Source organism: Typopeltis vanoorti, chromosome 16 (assembly GCF_054136105.1).
Source record: "Typopeltis vanoorti isolate ZY-2024b chromosome 16, IOZ_Tvanoo_1.0, whole genome shotgun sequence".
In the NCBI taxonomy this organism is placed as follows: Eukaryota; Metazoa; Arthropoda; class Arachnida; order Uropygi; family Thelyphonidae; genus Typopeltis; species Typopeltis vanoorti.
Genome location: NC_143564.1, coordinates 43,005,660 through 43,030,824, shown reverse-complemented (window position 1 = coordinate 43,030,824; position 25,165 = coordinate 43,005,660). Strand labels below are relative to the sequence as shown.

At 37.6% G+C, this 25,165-nt stretch overlaps 1 protein-coding gene across 2 annotated transcripts in view; it reads right to left on the bottom strand.

Annotated features, from left to right (window-relative positions):
• LOC150097975 (vascular endothelial growth factor receptor 1-like) overlaps positions 1-25,165 on the bottom strand; it is a 354,137-nt gene that overhangs the window by 150,987 nt on the left and 177,985 nt on the right. For both annotated transcript variants that reach the window (XR_016549608.1, XM_090406574.1), the window contains exon 11: positions 11,401-11,697. Coding sequence is in view for 1 of the 2 variants with exons in the window: in XM_090406574.1 (XP_090262700.1) it covers positions 11,401-11,697 (297 nt within the window). In the remaining variant the exon portion in view is untranslated. The remainder of the gene's footprint in view (positions 1-11,400; positions 11,698-25,165) is intronic.

Genomic DNA, 25,165 nt, shown 5'->3' with positions numbered 1-25,165 from the left:
ACCATCATGAGTTTTTTTCGACATGTGGCAAGTAAAAGGAAGAATGATTATGGTAAGATCAGTAGCAGATTACCTGATAGGCAACAGGCGTGCACCTAGGGCCTCGTCGTCTCAAGGGTCCTCAAAAATTACATAGGAAAAAAATAATGTGCCTCTAAAAATTTAGTGAACGTTTATATTTATTATTTATTTATTTATGCCTAGGGCCTCAAAGGAACATAACCCGCTACTGGGGAAGATGCTGTTAATAGATGAAAGAGGAATATTGACAACTGCTGCAGAATGCATTGTCATGGTATTAGCAAGCAGATCATCAGGATGTTTCATTCTCAGTGAATGAAACATCCTGATGATTCATTCACTGAGAATGAATCATCAGGATTCATTCAGAAGCTGAAGTGTAGAGAATGAAATGAGAGAAGAACTGAACTGTGAGTAAGCAAGAGGTATTTAACTCCTTATGGAGTTAAATACCTCTTACTGAGACCTCAATAAAAGTTGAAACTGGACAGGATAGTGGCCCTTCCATTATGCACAGCATTATGAAATACTAAAGTCATTGATGTGAAGTTATTAGCCTCCATATACAAGTAACCCAGTCATGGCGTTACTTCTTGCACAAACTTTGTTTGCTTACACTTGCATAAAGGATGAAATCAAGAATATAATTTCTTGGCATCTTTAATTTATAGTATATCCAAGTGAAAAAATTTTCAACATCTATCTCTAATCAAAAGTATTTCAGTAATAAGATGTAACACCTTTTGACTACTTGTATATGGAAATGTAACTTCTGTATTCAATGTTGGTACTGATTCTGGTTCTGGCTTTCACTGATAAGATCTCCAATTAGATCAAAACTGGTCTGGGTAGTGGTACTTCTAATAATGCATAGCATTATATTTGTAAACTCTGCCATGGGATCCTTAGGAGTCTCATTTCAGTCCTAAGCCTGGATAAAGGAGGAGGATCAGTAAGATGGGTGTCGATGCTCTGACTGTAAAGAAAAAACACAACTGCTATCTGATGCCTATGCCTACATGATCAACAGTCAAAACCTGCCAGCTCAGACATCACTTGGATGAACAAGGTCCACAATATCAATCGAGCAATTGGGATTGGATCAAAAATTGGGATACTGAAAGGAAATTGACAGAACTATGGACACTTTGGATGTCGGGAAAACTAGAATACTGCAAGTGGATGGAACTGATATAGAAAATGTAGAACAATTCACATATTTGGGAAGTAAAATGACATATGACTTGGACTGTAAAAAAAATAAATAACGATCAGGATTCTAAAGGGAAGAACAAATCTGAAGGCCATGGAAAACATCTGAAAAAGTAAAGTGATCAGCTTGCAAACAAAATTAAGAGTACTAGAAACATGCATCTATAGCAGCGTATTGTATGGATCTGAAATGTGGATAATAAATCAGGAATCAAGAAAAAGAATTTTGGCATTTGAAAGAACTTGTTACCGGAAGATTCTAAGAATAGGATGGATACAGAAAATCACAAATGAAGAGCTCTATCGGAAGAGATACAACCAAAGGAGAATTTAATGCAGAAGATTATACAAGGGAAGCTGCAATTATTTGGACACATCTGCAGAATGAGTGAAGATTGAAACATAAAGACATTCATGTTTGGTATTATGGGTGGTGTAAACAGAAAAGGTAGACCATACAGAGAATGGATAGACAACATAAAGGACTGGTGTGAAATGGGGTTATAGAAACTGCAACACTGTGCACTGGACAAAGAAAGGTGGAAGATAGTGAAGGAGGCATCAGACACCAATGGGCATGTTCCCATGGTTCATGATGATGATGATTATGTTTATAAGGATATGTGTGTTGCATTATGCCAACGCTGCTGATGTGAAGTCATTAACCTCCATGTACAAGTAGTCCAGTCATGAAGCTACTTCACACACAAGCTTGCATAAAGGATGAAACCAAAAATATCAATTCTTGCATCTTTGATTTATGATGGGGAAATTGGTAGAACAACAAGACATACCTGGAAGTTGTATAAGGAAGTTGTGAGCAGGGACATAAGGAGTAGGTTCTTTGCATGGAGGGTGGTTGGTCAGTGGAGTGTTTTGCTGATGTTGTGGTGAGTTCAGATACATTAAATGAGTTTAAAGCACAGTTTGATGGGCTATGTGTAACACTGTTTGCCTCCTGCAATGACTCTTTTGACTCTGTGGAGGTCAAGTGTTAATAATAATAATAATCATTGGTCTTATATTCAAGCAATAGGTCTACCATATCAAACATCTGCTTGAGATGTTTTACCATTTTAATGTGAGACTTTGGGTTTATTTTATATCCAGGTACTTTTGTGATCTAGTCTTGTGATATCAATCATAATCTTTCCACACTGAATTCTGTTGTTTGAAGTCTTTGAGTTTTCCTTTAATATCCATGTTTCAAAGCCAAATTTCAATACTTGCCTTTTTATGCATAGTGGTAAATGGCTTTTCAACATCAACTGCAATTTTCCAAAGGCTTACTAAATAAGCATTGTTCATCTCTTGACTTCTTCCAAAGTATTTTTTTTTATTGATTTCTGATGATTTTTATTATTGCTAGCAAAACACCTCATTGAAAGATAAACCTAAAAAAAGACACAAGTTATATTCAATAGCAATCTGGAGTTCACACGGTTGCCTTAGCAACCGTGTGGAGTTCCCATGGTTGCTAAGGTAACCGTGGCCCTACAGAAGTTAAAACCATTGTGGGGAGATAACAGAATAGCAATCGCAACCAGACTAAGACTAATTGACACCTTGGTGAATTCTGTCCTTTTGCATGGTTGTGAGGCCTGGACTTTATTGAAGGAAGATGAGAGGAGACTCCTGTTCTTTCAAAATGAAAACTTACAGAAGACTTTTGAGAATTCCTTATACTGCTCACGAAACCAATGAAAAACTGATTGACTTAATAGATGGGAGAAAAAGGGAAAATATTCTGACAGTCATCAGAAGAAGACAGATGAAATGGTTCGGACATGTGGAGAGGGCTAATGGCATTCCAAAGCAAACCCTAGAAGGAATCGTTCCGGGATCAAGGGTTAGGGGCCGACCTCGATTAAAATGGACTGATGACATCAAAAAATGGACAAATTCCTCCCTTTCTCAACTGACATCAAGAACAAGAGACCAAGACAACTGGAGGGCTAGCAAAGAGTATCACCTACTAGCCATGAATGACCCAATGGTTCATTTAGGACTATGGGAGAAGAAGAAGAAGAATCTGGAGTTCACAAGAAATGAAAATAATTATATGATCTGCATAGTATAAATGGCTTGAACATTTTCCATTTATCTTCAAACCTTTTCCTTCCCGATCAAGAATTTTAAATATTTCTTCCACATATGCTCTAAATAGTTTTGTGGATATCATGTCACCATGTCACATTGTAACGTGATGCTCGTGATGTGATGTCATGAGCAAATTATATAGGAGTTGAGAGTAAATTCAAATTTCTCTTAAACTTTGACTTTTTTTTTAAATACATTACTAGGAGGAAAACATACTCAAGAGGGCTCACTTTAGTGAGTACAAGCATGGCAAACCCGATGTACCTGATGCTGGACCATGCTTTACTTCATGTAATATACATCTGTTATATTATCTGTAGACTGGTCCCTCCCCTTCTTTCTTTGCTTCTTTCTTCTCTTCTTGCTCCTTCCCCTCAATGCTATTAGAGTATTCGAGGGCTAAGGGTGAATGTTTCCTATTTTGCTATGTCATTTCATCTTATGCAGCCACTGAAGGGGGCAAGCTAGCCTCAATAAGTGCCAGTCCCAAGCAAGGATAAATGGTGAGGGTTGATGTCAGGAAGGGCATCCAATCATAAAACTTCACTGCCAGATCTAGCTATGATCTAATGAGTCAAAAAAAAAGTGATACAAGGGCAAGGGTATATCCCTTAGGTGATGGGCAGTGACAGTGCCCTAAACTGCAAGAAGTGGATGAGAGTTACTGCATCAAGGGCGGATGCAGTTAAAGAAGTGAGCCCAGTAGGTGGAGAGAATGTTGCAAGTCGGAACATTGAATGTTGGAAGCATGACTGGAAGAGGAAGAGAGCGGTCGTCTTATGTGTATGAGCCCTGCAAGTTGGCTGTATAGCATAAGAGAAAGATCAGTTCTGGAATGTGCTAAATGAAGAAATGAGGGAACTGGAAGAAAATGAGATTATGATTGTCAGAGGAGACTTGAATGGACACATAGGAAGACAGAATAGGGACTGTGAAAGGGTGCATGGCGGCCATGAAGTGGGAATGATGAACCAGGAAGGAGAGAGGATTGTGGACTTCGCAGTAGCATTTGATCTGGCAATTGCGAACTCATTTTTCTACAAGAGGGAAGAACATTTGATAACATTTAGAAGTGGTAACAACAATTTACAGATTGACTACATTTTGACTAGAAGAAAACATCTTAAGGAAGCAACAAATTGTAAGGTAATCCAACAGATCAAGTGGCTCAGCAACACTGGCTGCTGTGCACAGACTTAAAAATAGGTCAAAGATAATAACTTTTGGAAGCCATGGAATGAAGATAATTAAGTGGTTTCACTCAAAAGAGGAGAGTGTGAGGAACCATTTTAGGGAGAGGGTGTTACAGAGGATTTTGGATGGACTAGAAGGTGTACAAGATTGGTGGAGACATAATTCAAAAGCAATTCTGAGCTGTGCAATCAAGGTGCTTAGTGAAACATCTGGAAAGATTAGAGAGCAGAAGGAGGATGTGGTGGAATAATAATGTACAAGAAGCAGTGATGGCTGAGAGGAAAGCAAAGCAGAAGTGGGACAAGTCAAGAGTGGAAGAGGACAGATAGGAATACAGAGAGAAAAAGCAAGAAGCCAAGAGAGTTGTTGCATGAGAAGACCATGGCATATCAAGATCTTTATGAACAATTAGAAACAAAGGAAGAACAGAGAAAAATTTATCGATTAGCAAAATGTAAAAATAAGGCATCAAAGGACATCTTACATGTGAGGCAGATCAAAGACTCTGGAGGAAGAGTATTAAGGAGGGATGTGGATATAAGTAACAGATGGAGAATATACTTTGAAGGACTTTTGAATGAGGAAAATGCGAGGAATCATAGAGAAGATGGGCAGCCTTATGAGGGGATGATGCAGAACATCAGTAGAGTGGAAGTGAAGGAGGCCATGAAGAATGGAAAATCGGTGGACCCTGACAGGATCCCGGCGGAGGCATGGAAGGCATTGCGGGAAGAGGGAATTGACCTGCTATGGCACCTGTTCATAAAAGTTTGCCAACAGGAAAATATACCCAAGAAGTGGAGGGAAAGTACTCTTGTCCCCACCTACAAGGGTCAAGGGGATGCACAAGACTGTAAGAATTACAGAGAAAGTTGATGTCCCATGCAATGAAAATCCTAGAAAGGGTTCTTGATGGAAGATTGAGTAAGGAGGTGGAGATTGCAAAGGAGCAATTTGGCTTCATGCCTGGTCGATCAATGACAGATGCTGTCTTTCGGTTAAGGCAGATGATAGAAAAGTTTTGAGAGAAACAACAGGAGCTACATCGGGTGTTTATTGATCTGGAGAAAGCATATGATGGTGCCAAGGCAAGAAGTCTGGAGGTGTCTGAGGGAGAAGAAGGTACACAGAGAAATATGTCAGGTTGGTGCAGGAGATGTACAGAAATGTAAAGACAAGAGTTTGGACCTGCCTGGGACAGACAGAAAGTTTCCTGCTGTTTAATATTGTGATGGAGGAGGTGAGAGAAGACGTGCCTTGGACAATGTTGTATGCGGATGACATCTTCATGTGTGCAGAATCAAGAAAAGAAGTGGCAGCTAAACTGGAAAGTACTGGAAGAGAGACGTATGAGACTGAGCAGAAGTAAAACAGAGTATACGTGTTGCAAAGTGGATGGCAGCCTGGAGACAGATCTGGAGCTTGAAGGAAATGTTATCATGAAGGTCAGTGATTTGAGGATACAAACAGGATGGAGGAACTGGAGAGAGAGAGAGAGAGAGATGGTTGGAGTGCTATGCGATAAGAGGGTGCTGATCAATCTAAAAGGCAAAATCTATGACAGTAGTGAGACCAGCTATGGCATATGCTATGGAAACTGTGGCCCTGAGGAAAAATAACATCAGCAGAATGGAGGTAGCAGAGACGAGAATGCTTAGGTGGATGTGTGGTGTGGCCAGAAAGGATCATCTAAGAAATGACTATGTGAGGGGAAACGGTAAAAGTTACAAACTTAGGAGTGAAGATATAGGAGGCAAAATTGAGATGGTTTGGTCATGTGATGAGGAGGAAGGACGAATATGTGGGAAGAAAGGTAATGCAGATGGATGTGCAGGAGAGGAAGAAGTGCTGGAGGCCAAAGAAGAGATGGAGGGAGCTGGTGGAGGAGAACTTGAGGATGAAGAACTTGAATGTGGTTACAGCCCAAGACAGAAGGATGTCAAGGAGACTCACCCAAAACAGTGACCCCACTTAAGTGGGACAAGTTGCAGAAGAAGAAGATTACTAGGATGAAAAGAAATGCTATGATAGAGATGTTTAAGTTAGTAAAGGAATTTTACTGGATTAACACAGAGAGAATTATTTTTTAAAAAATGGTGAAATAGCAGTCCAACCTTTTTAAATCTTCTTACTACCAAAACCAAAACTGAAAAATTTCAGTACAACTTATTAAACTGTTAAAAGAAACAAAGAGGATCCATGCTTCCAGAGAAAGACATGATCATCAGGATAGTAGGGATAATAATTTTATCATCTGCAATTCTAAGAATATTTGCTATAAAGAAGCTTATGAACACATTTTCACCAGAATACATAGTTGTAATATTGTAGTGACAGCAATTAGAAGCTAAATGAAAGGAAATATTGTTGTGACATTGCATGCAAGACAGACTACATCAATTGACGTAGACCTCTCTTAAACCGTTGTTATGATGCATAGTAACTTACTAAAGCAACAATGTACACTGGCAGCAACACTGCTGTGTAAGAAAGTTTTAAGCTCACAACTGTAAACTTTCCAAGAAATATATAGCTATCTACTCAGAGGTTGAACAAACAAAATATTTGAAAAAATCAACACGATTTTTCAACTCCTGCTAGATTAAAAAAAAAAAAAGGTAAAACATGTAATTATTTATCTTTAGAGCGGGGAGTGGAATGTTTAATATTTTTTTTCACAATTTCATAAATTAAAAATATTCAACTGTCTGTTATTCACGAACTAGCAAATTTTATTTTCCTCTCACCTTCTACTTCAGTATGCATACCACCAGTTGAGAAACACTGAAGTAGAAGGTGAGAGGGGAAGAAGAAGTAGTCATCCCTGGATGTTGTGTAAGAGTGTGGTGAAGAAGAATGCAAAACAGTTCTTTTACATAGAGAATTGTAAGTGAATGGAACCTCTAAATTATTAAAAATCATTCTGGTAATTACTAGAATGAATTGTGAATGCAGGGAGTGTTAATGATTTTTAAGGTTCAATATGATAAATGTGTTAATGGAATTACAAGTTCAATGTTGCAGAGTGTAAGGCTTGAAAATTTGGGAAGCCGGAGGAGGTCAAAGAAATGTGGGATCTGGGAATGATGGCAGATGAGAACCTAAAATTTTGGGATGCTAAAAATTGTTACAATTTTGAGGGTAGCACAACAGATTATGGCAATGATGTGGAGGACAGTGATATGTAGATATAAGGATATTATGGTTCTGTTGTATAAGGCCATTATCATGCCACATATGAATTTACGATGTACAAATTTGGTTATTGGTTTTCAAAAGAAGGAAGAGGTATTGGAAATGTTCCAGTGATGATTAACTAAGGTGTTTTTTTGGTCCCTGGAATGGGGAGTATGAAGGACGATTGAGGAAATACAATTTGTAGATTCTAGTGAACAGAAGATGGAGTGGGGGAAGATATGATTGAGACATGTAATTTGGTAAGGAGTTATTACCAGATTAATATGAATGAGGTTTTTCATAAAAGAAGAGAGGGAAAATAACAGAAGGTCATCCACAGGAGCTGTATAATCAGAGATGTGAGTTGCAGGTTTGTTTTTGTATAAAGAGTATTAATGAATGGAATGCATTTCCTGAGTGTGGTAAGTGCAGAAACAGTGACTGCATTTAAGGCATGGTACGATAAGCTCTGGACATGTGTGCGACATCTCGATGATTTTCATTTGACTTCATAGAGGTCTGATAACAATAATGATAAGATATGTGGGGCTAAAAGGCTAGTGATAACAGAAAGCTAAGGAGACAGTGTGGAACTACAGGAATGAGGAACTGAATGAAAAAGACAACAGTGTTGCTCAGACACTAGTCAAGAATTATTTAACAGCAGCAATAGCTGAACATATTCCAAAGGTCAGGAGCTTAAATAAGGTAGGAACACAATGGACAAATGAACCCTGGCCCTCTTATTCAAGGCCTGAAGTGGCTTGAAAAAGTTTCAGTTTTGGCCTCTTGAGCAAGGCTTCCAGACTAAGTAAAAAAGTAATTAGAAATACGAAATATATAATTGATAAAAATAGAAAAACCCTTAGCCCACCCATCATATAAAATGTACCATAGGTTTGCAAATAACCTTTTGTAGGGTTGGTGAGATGGATAGGAGGGTGGTTGATGGAGAGACATTAGTTTATTCAAGAGTATAGTCCAAAAGAAGACCTGTGACTAGTGGAGTGCTGCAGTGTTCTGTTCTTGGACCGCTACTATTTCATTTGTTCCTTAACGATATAGGAAAGGATCTGAGAGGAACTGTTCAGTTATTTGCTGATGATGCAAAGTTGGGTAGAGCAATAGTTAATACAGATTTCAAAATTTTGCAGGATGATTTAAATAGATTGTCAGACTGAGCAAAGGAGAATGGATGTCAGTTTAATGTGGCAAGTGTACGGTTATGCATTTTGGGGTGAAAAGATTACAAGCTGTATACCACATTAGTGGAAATGCACTCCAGAAAATTGACAAAGCCAGAGACTTGGGAGTGTTAGTGGATATGGAGTTAAAATTTAGGGAGCACATAGCAAAAATGGCTAAAGCAGCTGATCAGATCACTTGGTTACTGAAGAATACTTTGATGAGCAGAGACAAGCAGGTTGTTGTTCCTTTGTTGTTCCAGGGTTTCTTGGTGATGAGAAGGTGGAGAAGATCCAGAGGTGAGTGACTAAGATGGTAGCAGGTCTATGGAATGAACCTTACGAGAACAGGTTGAAGATTTGTGGGTTACATAAACTTGTTGATAGGCAGAAAAGGGATGACATGAGATTAATTCAGAGGAAATTTTTCAGAACAGGTGTGCTGGTGGGAGAACTAGTGGGGGATGACATGGAAACTGAGTAAGAGCGTAGTGAATGAATGGAATAGATTGCCAGAGACTATTGTGGGTGCAATGACTGTGAATGAGTTCAAAGCAAAGTATGATAGTTACTTTACAAATGTTGGATAGTTCTTGACATGATGTTCAGGGCTTCCCTCAATAAGTCTAAGGGCTCCTTGCAGTTCCCAGTAATAACAATAATGCGTTCAAAGGGCATAAAATTGCATTGCATAGATGGGGGTCATAAGACTGAAGCTAAGAACTATAGGTCAACTTAATGTGTTTGTAGTTGTGGTTAAAGTTGTGTCAAAGAGGTTAGTGAAGGCTAGAATCCTGAACTGGTTTGACAACAGCAGCATTCTCTTTGTTGGTCATCTTGGGTTTGGTAAAGAGAGATCATGTTTTAACAATCTGCTTGTGTGTTACAACAAGGTGACAAATGCAGTGAATGAGGAAAATGTATATACAGTAGTATATTAAAATTTTACAAAGGTTCTTAACAAATTGCCACAAAACAAGTTGGTAATTAAACTGTAATAACAGAGTATAAGAGACTAGCTGTCTGATTAGTATCAGCAAGTTGTGTATGGAAGAGTACTGTCCCAGAGGAGAAAAGTCACTAGTGACTTTTCTCTTCTGGGACAGTGCTCATGGTGTCCCCCACAGAATCTATTATGGGTTGCTCTTTGTATGTTAACTTGTATGTTAATGATACTGTGGGAAGTTTAAATGAAAATATGCAGCTATATGCAGAAGATGCATAGTTAGGAAGAAATGTGGAAAACTATAAGGAGAAGAGCAGATGTAGCTTTACAGCAAGATTTAAACAGACTGAGACTGCGAGTGGACAAATAAAGTAAATTATCAGTTCCATGCTGAAAAGTGTTAAGTTTTAAAATCTGAAAAGCGAAAGGCAGGATGCATAGAGAATATGAAATCTCATGTGAGGAGGCAGAGGAAATAAAAGATCTAGGTTGATAATGGTCAAGAACCTAAAATTTAAGCATCATGTTGCAAAAATTGTGAGAATGTCAAAACTCTGCAATTGGGATGTTCTCATGGTTCTTTTTACCCATATGGTTTTTTTATATATAGTCTTAATCAGGCTTCTATGGATTACTATACACAGATCTGGCCATTTGTTTTTCAAAAGAAAGATGTACTGGAAAAATTCTAGAGATGATTGACTAACACGATTTCTGGCCTCTGTAATGCTAGATATGAAGAAACATTCAAGAAATACAATTTGCAGAGATTTGTGGAGAAGAGGTGGGGCATGACTGAGACATACTTAAGTGAAAGGCTGTTACTGATTAATGTGGAAGAAATTTTTTAGAGAATTGGGAAGACGTGTAAAACAAGAGGCCATTCCTGAATGCTCCGTACAAAGGATGTGAATAAGGATGGAAGTGACTTTTTGTGTGCACAGTGGTATGCATTTCCCCTGAAAGTTTAGTGAGTACAAAATCAGTGAATGAGTTTAAGAGACTGTTTTTTAATCTAACAGGATCTTGACATCCGAAGATCAGGCTTTTGCCTCCATGAACATTTGATGATATGATAATAATAATAATAGAAAACTCAATCTATGAAGTTTTATTCAAATTCATATTTTCTTATTTACATTTATTCCAAATTACCTTTTTTTTCCAGATCGGTATTATGAAACCTTCTTTTTTGAAATAAAGTATATTAGACTAATAACTACTAAAGTAAGTGCTTGAACTGCTCTAAAAAATGAAGCATAAAAATGAAGAAACTCTTCCTAGTTTTGCCTGGAGGTAGTCCAGGTATGGTAGTATGCAGTGGAGGAAATTGCTCCATATAGCATAATGAAATTGATGTTGCCAGATAGTGGTTTCACTTAGAAGGAATATAGAAATTTTATATAGAAATATATAAAAAAACTTATATATTTCTATAAGTTTTTTTACAGCTTATGTAAGAAATAAATATAAATGCATTTGATTATTTTTCTTCTCATTTCAAAGTTTTGATACAATTCCAAGATTTTTATTATGCGTACATATTACAAAATTAATATTACTCACCAGAAACAACATGCAGTGAAATACTTCTACTGGCATTTCCTCCTTTATTTTCTGCTAAACATTGATAAATGCCATTATCCTGTTCTACAATTCTTTGGATCTTCAATTGTTGGCGATTATCTATGAACTCAACTCCTGACATATTAGTGACATCAAATGGTTTTCCATTTTTAAACCAAGTGATAAGAGGAAGTGGAACACCTTCTGTATAACAGAATAAATCTAATTCATCAGCAAAAGTAGCAGTTAGCTCTGAACCATTCATATTAGTGTAGCTGAAATATGGTTTTACAACAGCTGGAATTAATAAATAAATAAATAAAAAACACCTTGTTAGCATATGATACTTAAAAAAAAAGAACATCAAAACATATTAACTAAAACTTGACACAGTCACATTAGGAAACTTAATAATATTAGAAAGAAACTCTACAGAGTGCAATGAATTCAATTTGAGAGAGACAATAAGCTAACACATACCATTTATCATACTTCTTAATTTCATTTGCAGATGAGCACTCACACTTCCATTATTAATCCATATCAGTGACTCACCACATGCAAATAGTTTAACACAGATTTTTAGAGTAAAAGGAATGTGAAATATTTCTATATGGCAAATGGAACTCAAGTGTGAAGAATTTAAGGTGCAATATAACGGATTATCATTATCAACATCAATTTCTTGATATTTTACCCTCAAAGGGTGTACAGGCTAATACAACCTGCATATATGAAGTTTACATTGTAACTAATCTCCTATCAACAATTTTCCTCCAAATTAGTCTATTACTTATCAGTACTCCTGTCATATCTAACAGTTTGGTCTTCTAAGGCAACGCTTCCCAAACCGTGGGCTGTGGCCCCCTTGGGGGGGCCATTAGTTTTGCTTGGGGGGGGGGTCATGAAATAATGAAAACAAATTTAAAATGTTTTAAGACTAAATGTGCCATGTCAAATGTGTATGTAAGATGATAAAAATGTAATATTTTATTTTATTTTTACGATATTCGCTGTGTATGTTTTGCATTGAATATAAAATAAATACAATAAATATTACAATAATATATGTCTGTGTTACAAATTTTTTTTTCGATGGGGGCTGTGAAATATTTTAATGTTTCCAAGGAGGCCTTTACATCTATAAGTTTGGGAAGCACTGTTCTAAGGCACTTCTGACTGAATCAATCCACCTAGATCTTGGTCATCCTCCATCTTTTTCTTGCCATCTTAGTATCAAACACCTGTTCTGCTTACCTTTTTTCTTTCTGTTTAAGAATTGGAGAGGAAAGGTTAGCAAAACATTCTTCAATGCTAACAATGCCAAGTTCAGTCCCAATATTTTCAATTTTGATATGATTTTACCATTGATGCCATCTGTTCAGGCTTTTAATTTTTCTCAGATCTCTCATATCTGTTGTTTTTAATCTTTGATCAAGTGCTTTATTTCTAATCTAGCTCTCAGATCCATAACTGAAACTAGTTTGAACATTGTCTTGTATACTGCTAGTTTAGTGTTTTGACTAACTTCTCTTATTCCATATAAATTTATTTAACTAGCTCTCCACCATACCAGTTTTGCTTATATGACTCATATGTTGTTCTTGGTTTAGTTGTGGATAATATAACTAAACACATAAGAAAAAAATTGAGGTAATCACATTAGAAAACTATTATTATTATTACACAGAAACTTCTAGAGTGTGCAATGACTCAGTACTACAGATACACAAAACTAAAACATACCACTTATCTGACTGACATATTGCTGGTTAAATGAGATCTCCCTCAATGGATTTACTGACTCCATGGAGGTCTGCTAATGATAATATTTTTTTAAATTTTTCTTGTTCATTTCTTTCAGTTTCTGTCCTCCTCCTCCTCCCCATTTCTTCTACATGCAGTGCAGGTTATGGCCTTGCTGGGCCTGCTCAGGACACTGCTAATTTTTTAACTAGGGAGCCAGCATCACCTCAGCTTTTGAGGGTACAGCTGTAAACTAATTTTCAGTAGATAATTCACTCAACTGAACCCAACAGAATTCATCTGTTGACAGCATGTTGATCATCTGCTACTGCTTACTCTTCCTAGTTGTGCATGGAGGTAGTCCAGGTATGGTAGTATGCAGTGGAGGAAATTGTCCACGGCTACACCTAGACAACTGGAATCTTTGCACTTCCTGTACTGGAGTTGTGTACATAAGTCCCTTACCTCAGTTGCAAGCCTCTGCTCCAAGAAAGATAGATACATATTAGCATCACTATGTATGGATGTAAAAAAAAATCTCTCACAAAAAAGTCAAAAAATATGAAAAATTCAACAAAAATTATAAGAAATACTAAAAAACCTTCCAAAATAACAAAAAAAAAATTCTTCTACTAAAAACACTTCCATATCGATTTCACATCCATTTCACCAGTATCCAAAGTATCAACAAAAACATCAATGATATACACCAACACTTACAGATGTCAAAAATCCAATCTACTATTCCTTAACCAGTTGGCATCTTCCACAATAAAAGCCCACCTCAAATATTCCTATTACATCCTGCCTGTTACATTCTGCAAAAAGGGAGACGGAATGCATGGTTTTGTCAAATCAGATATCCCTTGCCGAGACTATCCAACCTGGAATCCCTGCTTTTCATTCTTATTTAGCTCAAGATTTGCTTACCTTTATAGCCTTCTTTTGCTGCCCCCCCCCTACTGCTTTCCTAATTCTGAAAACCAAGCCCTTTATGACTGCTTATTGCTAAAACTTGATTTCATATAATCTAATTACTGAAACTCTGAGAATGCCTTCCTAGGAGACCAGTGTTTACAACACAAACTGGCTAACTTCACAGATCAAACCAGAAAGGAAGCCAAATAATTTGCATCAGTCACAGTCCATCACACATAGTTAACCTATCAACCAAAATACTTGACAATCCTCAGCATTCTTCCAATGCACTGCACCTTTTCTTAACTAGCTATACCTCAAAATATACAATGGAGGTCTACCCTCTCTCTCTCTCTCTCTCTCTCTCTCGGCAGTCTGACAATAAACTTATTCAATCCATCTCTTCCACAGATCATTCTCTTCACAGCCAATCTCAGTCTCATACCTTATGGCACTACAATTCTGCCAACTAGGATAACCACCAGAATTTTTATGCCCTTTTTCCATGATTACATTGTTTTTGCACTCCAGATCCAAACACTTGCAGTGAGCTAATAATCAAAATAGGCCTTCATTTTCCCACACCAGTACAAGCCCCCAACCCATATCCAAGCTCTAGTTCTCTAAAAAATGTGCCACTGCTGTCCATGAGAAAAACACAACATATATAATCAATGGCTTAAATAAAAATCTCCAGCTTTTCACTCAGTTTACATTACAACCCAAACGAGGTATAAAAAAAAAGTTATCAATTCCAAAGCAGAATCATAAGAATAAAATGCAATAAGCTTGCCTCCTGCTGAACTGGCAGTTGAGACTTCTGGTTACTAAGGCTGTTGAGAAGTGATGCTTGTTTCCACCTCTCTTGCATCCTGATGGCACCATGTAACCTCACTCAAGGATAGAGTAGACCTTCTGGCATCTCAGTTTCCTCCAACTCTTGTTAAGACAACCAAGGCAAATGATCTCCTGCACTACCACCACATTATTGCATGCCTCATCTGATCTTTTACCTGAAAGATATCAGAAAAATCCTGATTAATCTAAATACAAATAAGGCCCCTAGTCCAGATAATAATCGTCCAGCTGTACTCAAAACTTGCACTCCCAAATTAACATCCATCCTGTATTACCTATATAAGTCGTCATATTCATCTGGCATCTACAATAGCATGTAAACAAGCCTTTTTTTTTCAGCCTAAAAAGAGAGATAAAAGTCAGCCATCAAATTATCATCTCATCTCACTACTCTTAAAAGTGATGGAGAAGATCATCAGTCATCTTCTTCACTACATGGTGAATAATCAATTAATTAGTGATTACCAATATGGACTCCACCATTCTCATTCTACAGCAGACCTCCGTTGCTAACCTTACCTACCTCTGGACATAGGTCACAGAAAAATTTACCATTGTTGTCAACCCAACTCTGGATCCTAGTTCTCACAAGCTTCCCCAACAACTTAACCACAACATCTGACACACAAATAGGCCTATAAGACCTATAGGACCCAACTCTGGATCCTAGTTCTCACAAGCTTCCCCAACAACTTAACCACAACACCTGACACACAAATAGGCCTATAAGACCTATAGGACCCACCTCTGGATCCTAGTTCTCACAAGCTTCCCCAACAACTTAACCACAACACCTGACACACAAATAGGTCTATAATTTGATGCTTGAGTTCGATCACCTCCTTTATGAAGTGGCCCAATCTTGCCCTCCTTCCACTCCTTAGGAACTCGACCAAGTGCAAGACTCATATTAAAAAATTATGTCAAAGCAGGTGTCAACTCCCTGGCACATTCCTTCAGAATACGTGGTGATATATTATCAAGTCCCACAGCCTTATTAACATCTAGTTTACTCGACCCCCCCCCCCCAGTTAGTCTCTCCTCCCTATCATCTACTGCTCTCAATCTCTGCATGTAGTCGCATTCACAAGACTGAAAGACCTTTATGAACTGCTCATTAAGGATCTCCATCACACATATTCTGCAACAGCTGTCTTTATACCATTTTCTCCTATCAATGTCATCCTTCCATAATCATTCTTTCTTTTGCTGGCTACATATCGAAAGAACTCCTTAGGATTCTTTTTGACTTCATTAGTTAACTGCTGTTCATACCTCTCTTTAGCTACCCTCACCAACCGAGTCACCCTCCTTGCCTGGTCTTTGTAGACCTCATGGAATTGGTTATTTCCACTTCTCTTATGCTGCCTCCACAATGCCCTCTTTCTCTGTATCACATGCTTAATCTCTTTATTCATCCATCTCACACCTACCTTATTTAACCTTCTCACCCTTGGAATATATTTTTAGAAATTGCATCTACTAGATAGTTTTTGAAAATCTCCCAAGCTGCATTGATCTCTTTTCCAGCTAACTCCTCATTCCATGTTACACCTGCAAGCTGTCTCCTGAGTTCTTCATAATCACCCCCCTTACAGTTCCACATATACCCTTTTTTCACAGGGGTCCTTGCACTGCTGGCAACCACCCAGGTAATCACCTCATGGTCACTCTCACCAATTGGTGGATGATTTGACACCTCATTTATAATTACATCCCCTGATGAGATGACCAAATTCAAGACCCTCAATCCTCATGTACCCTCTGTTACATACTGTCTGAGGTAGTTATCCCTCAAAAACTCAAGAAACTCATTTTCTTTACTTCCAGTTGCTATCTCATTATTCCAGTCTATATTGCCATAATTAAAATCGCCCATTATGATCACCCTTTTCTTATTTGCTTGGCTAATTTGATTATATATTTCATTATCACCACCATCCACATTATCTGGTCTATAAGTTGATGAATTAAATGTACAAATTTTGAAAGATGAAGAATTAAAAGTATGAAAACTAAAAATTAAACAAAAAAGGGACAAAAACTAGTAACATATGCAGGACCAACAACAAGATGGTGTGCTAGCCATTTCATGGAAACTGTCATCAGAATATAAACAACACAAAACCAACTATGAGCTATATGGTTTATGCATTAACTACCCAACCAGCACATGGCTCAAATATACCAAAAATATATGCTTTGTATGCATATTATTTATTCTATAATATCAAATGGTTATATTGACTTCAATGGACACTTCATATCCATGTAATAATAAAATGTATATATACATACAGGCTGGTACGGTGGTTAAAAGACGTTTTTAAAATCTGACCCACACATAAAACGTCAGCAATACCTATAGCATCTCAGTAGTACATGGAAAGAGAGACAAGAGGGTAAAAAGAAAGGAGGAATCAGTTGACGTTTTTCCTTTTTTTTTTTTTTTTTTCAATAGCTAAAGGTTATTATAATCTTTGGGGAAAGCTCTGGGTGGCTGTTTTGAAGAACAGAAGTAAATGGAATGAAAGAAGAGGCAGAGAACTAAGTTCAGAAAGTTTCAAACTGTACTGTATATGTGTGTTGGTTATCAGCAGCTCTTGTTCTATATGACTTTGAAGGAAAGTGAATGAAAGATCTTCTTCTTCTTTTCTTCTTCTACTACGCGTTATTCCCGCTTCCCATGCAGGGTCCGCGTGTTACTTTAGATGCGACTTCTTGTTAGTACTACTCCCAACCGACCCGTCGCCTGGTCTGCCGCTGGGGGGGGGGATATATTTTTGACTGTAGAGGCGTATGTTCATAGGGCCGGTTTGCCTGTTTGCGGGATTAAAAACGCCAGATAAACTGGCGGAAAAAACCCTACTGACCGCGCCCAAGACCGGCTAACTTGGCTATGCCTGAGGAAGATCCTCAAATTCCTCACGTCTACAACGGGAATCGAACCTGGGACACTCCTTCCCCAGGCATATGGTTGCGAAGTGCAAAGCCACTAGGCTAACCGCGCGGTTGAATGAAAGATAGTGTGTCCAAATCCACAGAGCACTGTCTATGAAAATATCTGTTGAATAGAAATAAGGCAGAAATGGAATGTCTATGGTAGAGAGTGAGGGAATGAAGTTGATCTGTGAGAGAGGGATAATTAACTGAAATCAGGGTTTAATTGTTTAACTGGAGTCAAGTTGACAACAGTAGTACTATCTTTGTGGACAGCTTTGCTAAAGGGGGATCATGTTTTAGTAATTTACTTACTTATTACAATAAGGTGACAGCTGCATTGGACGAGGGAGATGGATACACAGTAGTATACTTACAGTTGGAAAGAATTTTGATAGATTACCTCATGACAAGGTGAGAGTCAAACTAGAGCAGATGGGGTTGGATATTAGACCGGTGCACTGGAATGGAGACTAGCTATTTGACAAATAGCAGCATGTTGTGTATGAGGAAGTAATATCCCCGAGAGCAAAGTCACTACTGGTTTACATCAGTGGCTGTTTTAGGACCAATGCTGTTTAAGCTGTATGTTCATGATATTGTTGAAGTGAATTGTTGAACTGAATATCATAGAGATATTCAGTGTTTACAGATGATGCAAAGTTGGGAAGATCTATGAGGAGTAGAGCAGATGTTGTGACATTACAAGAAGACTTGAATAGACTGAGTGAATGGACACAGGAGTGGAGATGGTAGTTCAATGTTGCAAAATTTAAGATTTTAAAGATTTGGAAAACAAAGATGGGATGTAGAGTTTACACTTGGTGGGGATATATTATTAGATGTGGAGAAAATAAGAGATCTTGGGTGATGGTGGATAAGGAACTAAAATTTGGAGCACACTGCCAGAACTGTGAGGACAACACAACGAATTCTGGCAATTATGCAAAGGATACTGATTTGTAGAAGTAAAGATATTCTGGTTCCATTGTATAAGACCTTGATTAGGCCAGATATATGTGAACAGATTTGGTCACCTGGTTTCAAAAAGAGCCTCTGTAGCTCAGTCGATATAGACAAAGCCTTTGGTCGGAAAGACTTGGGTTCGATTCCCATCCGTGACACGAGGAACCTTTATCTGGTCTTTTTTGACTAAAAGTGAGTTAGCTGGTCTCATATGGAGGTAGGCAGTTTTTCACCTGAAAACTCGAGTTTTTCTTTCCCCATAACAGGCAAACTAGCCCATGAACACGTGCATCTACAGACACAGGACACTCCTGGAGGCATAGGGGCAACCACCTTATCCTCGAGATGGTTGCAGTTGCAAAAACAAGAAACCTCGACACTGTAAAGGTAAAAGAAGAGGATAAAGAAGATGAAAAGGATGAAAAGATATTGGAAAGCATTCAAACGTGATTGACTAAGGTAGTTTCTGTTCTTTCAAATGTTGAGTATGAAGAAAGGTTGAGAAAATGGAATTTGCAGAGTTGTGGAATGGAGGAAGAGGGGGTGATATCATACAGACGTACAAGTTTGTAAGAGGGTTTTTATAGAATTATCAATGAATAGGGTTTTTCATAAAATGGTGGGAGATTTATTTATTATTATTTTTTTTTTTTTTTTATGTTGAGCCCATACATGAGATGGCAGAACAAGAGAAGACATAAGATCAAGAATAAACAACGCAAAAGCCCAATTCTCTAAGATGAAAAGCATTTTAACAGGAAACCTCAACCTACAATTGAAAAAAAAAAAAAAATTAGTAAAGACATTGATATGGAGCATCACTGTATGGATGTAAAACTTGGATTCTAGGCAGAGAAGATGTAAGAAGATTGGAGGCTTTTGAAATGTGGTGCTAGCGTCGCATGAACAAAATAAAATGGACAGAAAAAAATCAAACCAACAAGTCCTGAGAGAGATAAACGAAACAAGAACTTTAATAAAATCGATCAAAATTAGAAGGGATAGGTGCTTTGGACATATACTTCGACATGATGGACTTGTGAAAAGAATAACTGAAGGCAAAATAGAGGGGAAAAGAAGAAGAGGCAGACCAAGGAAAAGCTTTCTTGACCAAGTCAAAGACAGCACGGGCTTGAGGAGTTATCAGGAGGTTAAGAAGAAAGCCAATGACAGAGCGGAATGGAGGAAATTGCTGCTGAGCTACCAGTCCCAAGACTGATGCAACTGATGAAAAATACACGAGAGGTTGGTTAACCTATAGCACATTAGTACTGTATATGGGTAGTGGGTGGGGAAAGGAGGAACTTGTGTACATTTGGTTTAAAAGACTGTATATTGTATTCCTTGGGAAACACAACAAGGGGAAGACTGTTCCACAATACAGCAGTTGCAGGGATGAAAGAGAAGGAAAGAAACCTGTTCCGTGGGTTTCAAGGTGCACTGTGAAGGGATGTTGAGCAGCAGCTGCACATGTTCCAACAAGCTTAGTACTAAGTGGGAGAATTATTGATGCTAATTCAAATGAACATTTCCCAAAGAAATACTTGTAGAATACACATAGTGCAGAAACCAAATATCTGTGCGAAACGTGGGGGAATGAGTTGGTAAGAGATGGGTCATTAATAAGTCTAATTGCTCTTCTCTGTATTGAGTCAAGTGTTTTGAGGGAGCTTTTATTGGCCCCCAGATCAAGAGGTTATTCCTGGAAGCTGTATAAGGAGGGTGTGAGTAAGGGAGCGAGAAGCAGGTTTTATGAATGGATAGCTCTGAATGATTGGAATGCATTCCTTGAGGGTGTAGTGTCTGCAGAGAATTTGAATGTATTTACGACATGGTATAATGAGCTGTGTTGTGTATGACAAAAGGACCTCCTGCAATGAGTCTTTGACTCCAAGGGGATCTTGGGATAATAATATGAATTGAAACTTTCTGTAAAATTAAGGAATAAAATGGATTTTTTTTTTATTAAGAAAAAAAATGACAGAAGGTCTTCACTACATATAAACTTGTGCACATACTTATGTTAGAACATGGTGTTAGTAATGGCTAGTCCATATCACGAGGAGAAATCCAGTAAGTACTTACCATTATTATTAGCCTCGTGCTTTTCTCCAAATTTTCCCCAAAATTTGGGAAAATTTGGAGAAATGTTTCTATACGCCTGATGGGATTCATTTTCTAGTCTGCTATTTAGATCTCTGACAAGGACTGCTTTTTCCATTTTCTTTATGTCAGCTGGCTGCTCTAATAACTCAAAAAATTGTTCCATTTCTTCCTTAGGAAAACCTTCTGTGGGACCATAGACACAAATAAGTTTCACTCCATTTTGAAGTTTACCCACATAACTACTTGAATCTGCCTTCCAATCAAGAATGTTATCTTCAAGATTGGTATTGAATGCTATTGATACTCCTTCCTATCCTCAACATTACCTGAACATAATATCCTACACTTATTATTTCGTTAGATTTCACCTGTTTTAGTCTTGTCTCAGTAATACCAATTATTGTCCTTGTGGTGCTTTTCAAGTTCTTCTGCAAGTTTGATTTCCTTTTCATTGTTACTCCCTTATGTTGATGGTTCCTATCTTCATTTCTTCTGTTATTGGATTTGTCCTTCTTTTTCTTCTAGATGCTGAATTGCAGTTTATTCCAGTAGCTGACTTTTCACTGTTTGCACTAGTTCCCTGATGAAAACAGCACAGACCTTGCTTAACCGAGAATCATCCCAGCCAGCATGAAATCTCATCGTGGTATCATCATGTTTATTTTTGGTTTAAGCCAATAGAGAGCACAATTCGGTCAGCTAAATCCCATATTGCCAGCCCATCCTTGTTTGTTCAGTACCAGTGGTTACCTACTAATGGGGTGAACCACATGAAGGTGAGGAGTGGATGTTAGGTCAGAAGCAATCAGTTCTCTGCATTCCTTAAAGGGCTATGTGGAGGGCTCCACCCAGTTATCTGGCTTTGACTCTTAAGTGACCCTTGTGATATATATTGTATTGTAAAATACTAAAAATGTAAAAATGACCAAGAATTCATGTAAATTAATTACAGTATATGATATGGATGTTAGCACTTACCACTGCTAAATCACTGTAGAGCAATTCTAAATCTGCAACTAATGTCTTTTGTGTTAGAAAATTTCAGATGCAGGCCACAAGAAAATAAGGAGATAAGGTGTAAATAATATATTTTATCAGAGTTATCTATCTACCTGTAGACAAAGTCACATGCTGACAGTGATACTGGCAAACACAGGAATGTGAAACCCATAAGTGACTGATGCAACCCAAACAACACACAGGTCTGTTTTGACTAGCAATGGGAATGCTGGAAAATAACAGCAGAGAGCAGGTAGCATAGATGGAGGGAGAGAGAGAGAGAGAGTTGTGATAAATTTGAAGTTATGGAATAACAATTTGCTAATGAAGCAGAATTATGAATTAGCTAATGAAGCCCCCCCCACCAAAAAAAAAACATAGGGAGTTCTTTCGATATGTAGTCAGAAAACAAAGGAATGATTATGGTAGGGTGATATTCAATGGAGAAAATGATACAAAGAAAACTGCTGTGGAAGGTTTTAGTTGAGATATTTAATGAGTAGTTCATAAAGGTCTTTCATCCTTGTGATCTACACCACTGGTGTAGGATCCAAGCAATCCTACACCAATCTACCTCCTTTGCCAACCTGGAAACAACCTTGAATACAGACCTCAACATCCTAAAGGTGTACTTCAAGCAGTGGAACCTGAAGCCAAATCCAACAAAAACTCTGTCTACAGCATTCCACCTGAACAATGCAGAAGCAAATCGACACCTCCACCTCTCTTTCTGTAGCAAAATGGTAGAACATGAGCCTCACCTGAAATACCATGGAGTGAGTCTGGACAGAAGCTTAACCTATAAAAGGCACATCACCAACCTGTCCAACAAAATTAAAAAGAGAAATAATATCATTTCAAGGCTTGATGGAACAACCTGGGGTTGTGGCACAGACATCCTAAGATCATCTGCACTAGCCCTCATGTTCTCTGTAGCAGAATAATGTGCCCCCATCTGGGAAAGAAGTGCACACACTAACATTATAGACATACAGCTAAACTCTACAATATGCACAATTAGTGGGACACTAAGAAGCACCCCTTTTCCCCTGGCTGCCTGTCCTATCTAACATTGCTCCACCAAATATACGGAGAAGACAAGCCTCGAATGAGCAACCTGTCCCTGCACCAGACTCTCATAAATCCACCTGGTGTTTGCCTAAAATCTAGGAACCTTTTCTGGTCCATTGACCAACTCTCTTCAGCTGCCTTATCATCAACACCTGACATTGGTCCAACAAATATCTTCCTGGTTGAAGATTTCTGTACGCAGCCTGGTTTTGCTCTTCCTAGGAAGATTTGGTTATCTATCAACAGGATCAGAACTAACCAGGGCAGATGTGGCTACCTACTACATAAATAGTCTGTCAGACCATCCTTATTGTGACTGTTCCCCTGTGGCCCAGATGATCACTCATATTGTTAATGATTGCCCAAGGTGCCAATTTCATGATGGTGGCCTCCAGGACATCCACAAGGTAACAGATGAGGCCCTGGATTGGCTTTCTAGACTGGACTTTGACCTGTAGCTGCTTTGTATTCCTTTTGACATAAGAATAAATAAATAAATAAATCCTTGTGATGAATGTGACATCATGGAAATTTGTAAAATTCTTTTTCAAAATCTCCATGTCCAATCAGAAAACTAACAGTTATGATTTTTTTTTTTTTTTGAAATTTTGCTTATTGTACAGTTTGATGAATTACTATGATATTATTTCCTGACCTTCATGTTTTTTTTGTTATGAATTTGTTTTATGCAGTTGAGCTCAATGTATAGATTTATTTATTGTACAGTTTGCATTGTGTGAAAGTGAGTTATGAATTTACAGTTCAATGACTTGGATATAAAACTCATTATGTTAATTATGTAAACTTATTATGCAACTCATATATAGACATATGTTTATTAAATGAGTTGTGTATAATTATTGAAATTATTTATTTGGATATACTTAAAATAATTTCCAACTTCAGCTAGAATAATTAAACACATGATATCTTTGTACTGAGATGAACACTTAAGTCTGAAAACAGCAATGACATTTCCTAAGGACAAATCTTGTCAGTGTTTTGGTATTCAAAATAGATGAATACACCTCAAAAAAATATAAATAAATAAAATAAAATAAGAAATTCATCAATTCATTCATTCATTCATCATACTCTGCAGTCTACTATTTTCCTACACTAACCATGCAACCTTTCTTTCAGTGTAACTGATCAGTGAACAGCAATCAGTTACTGTTTTGAGATAACAAAACAGTAACTGATTTATCTTCTACATTTCCATCTTTACATTAGAATCATCTTCAGGAATGTATACACATAATACATATACATATTAAAAGCAACTAACACTGTACTGTTGTAAGCTATGTTATATCTAATACCAGTTAGCCTTTCATTATTTAGTATTAGACATAACAAAACCTCCTGTGGTAAAAAAAAAAAAAAAAAAATAGCATCCATTAAACAGTTATTCAGAAATTCCTTCAACATCCTGTTGTCAATGCTCGTAATTAGTTCTGCCACTTTATGTTAATATAATAAATGATAGAATAGAGTCCTGTTTATCCCTTTCTTGAAGATCTAGTTAACTGTATCTAGTCCAGATTCCTATTTGTAGCAGGAATGGAAAACTGCAAATTTCTCATGAAGAAATTTTTTTTTTGACATTGCAGTAGAGATGTTGCAGATTACAACAGTATTGGTTAATTGGTTTTAACTTTGGTGTTTGTGTATGCATCTATATATTCACCATGTATGCATATATACATTCAACACATACACACGTATATGTGTTGTCAGGATGGCCAAGTGGTCTAGGATAAACTTCCTTTCATGTAACATGAGTGGGAATTCTGACACATGAATGTGGGTGTGGGTTCCACTCTTGAAATAATTTTTTCCTGATGAGTCTTGAGACTCCACTGAGGTCAAGAAAATAATAATTCCTGAAGATGACCTCAATGTAAAGGTAAAAATGTATGAGGTCTATTCAATAAGTAATAAGACTAATTTCACTGTCGCGAAACCACTCATCACAATATTAATTTCTGTGGAATAAAGAAATGTTGCTGTCTGTATACAAAAGAGGTTGATAGATGGTGTATATGGGCTGATGTGCCAGAGTGTCACATAACTAAACACAAGCTTGTTTCGGCACGCCTACGAGCCGCGACCAGTCGTCGAAATGGAAGCGTCCTTGGAACAGCGTTATGCGATTAAA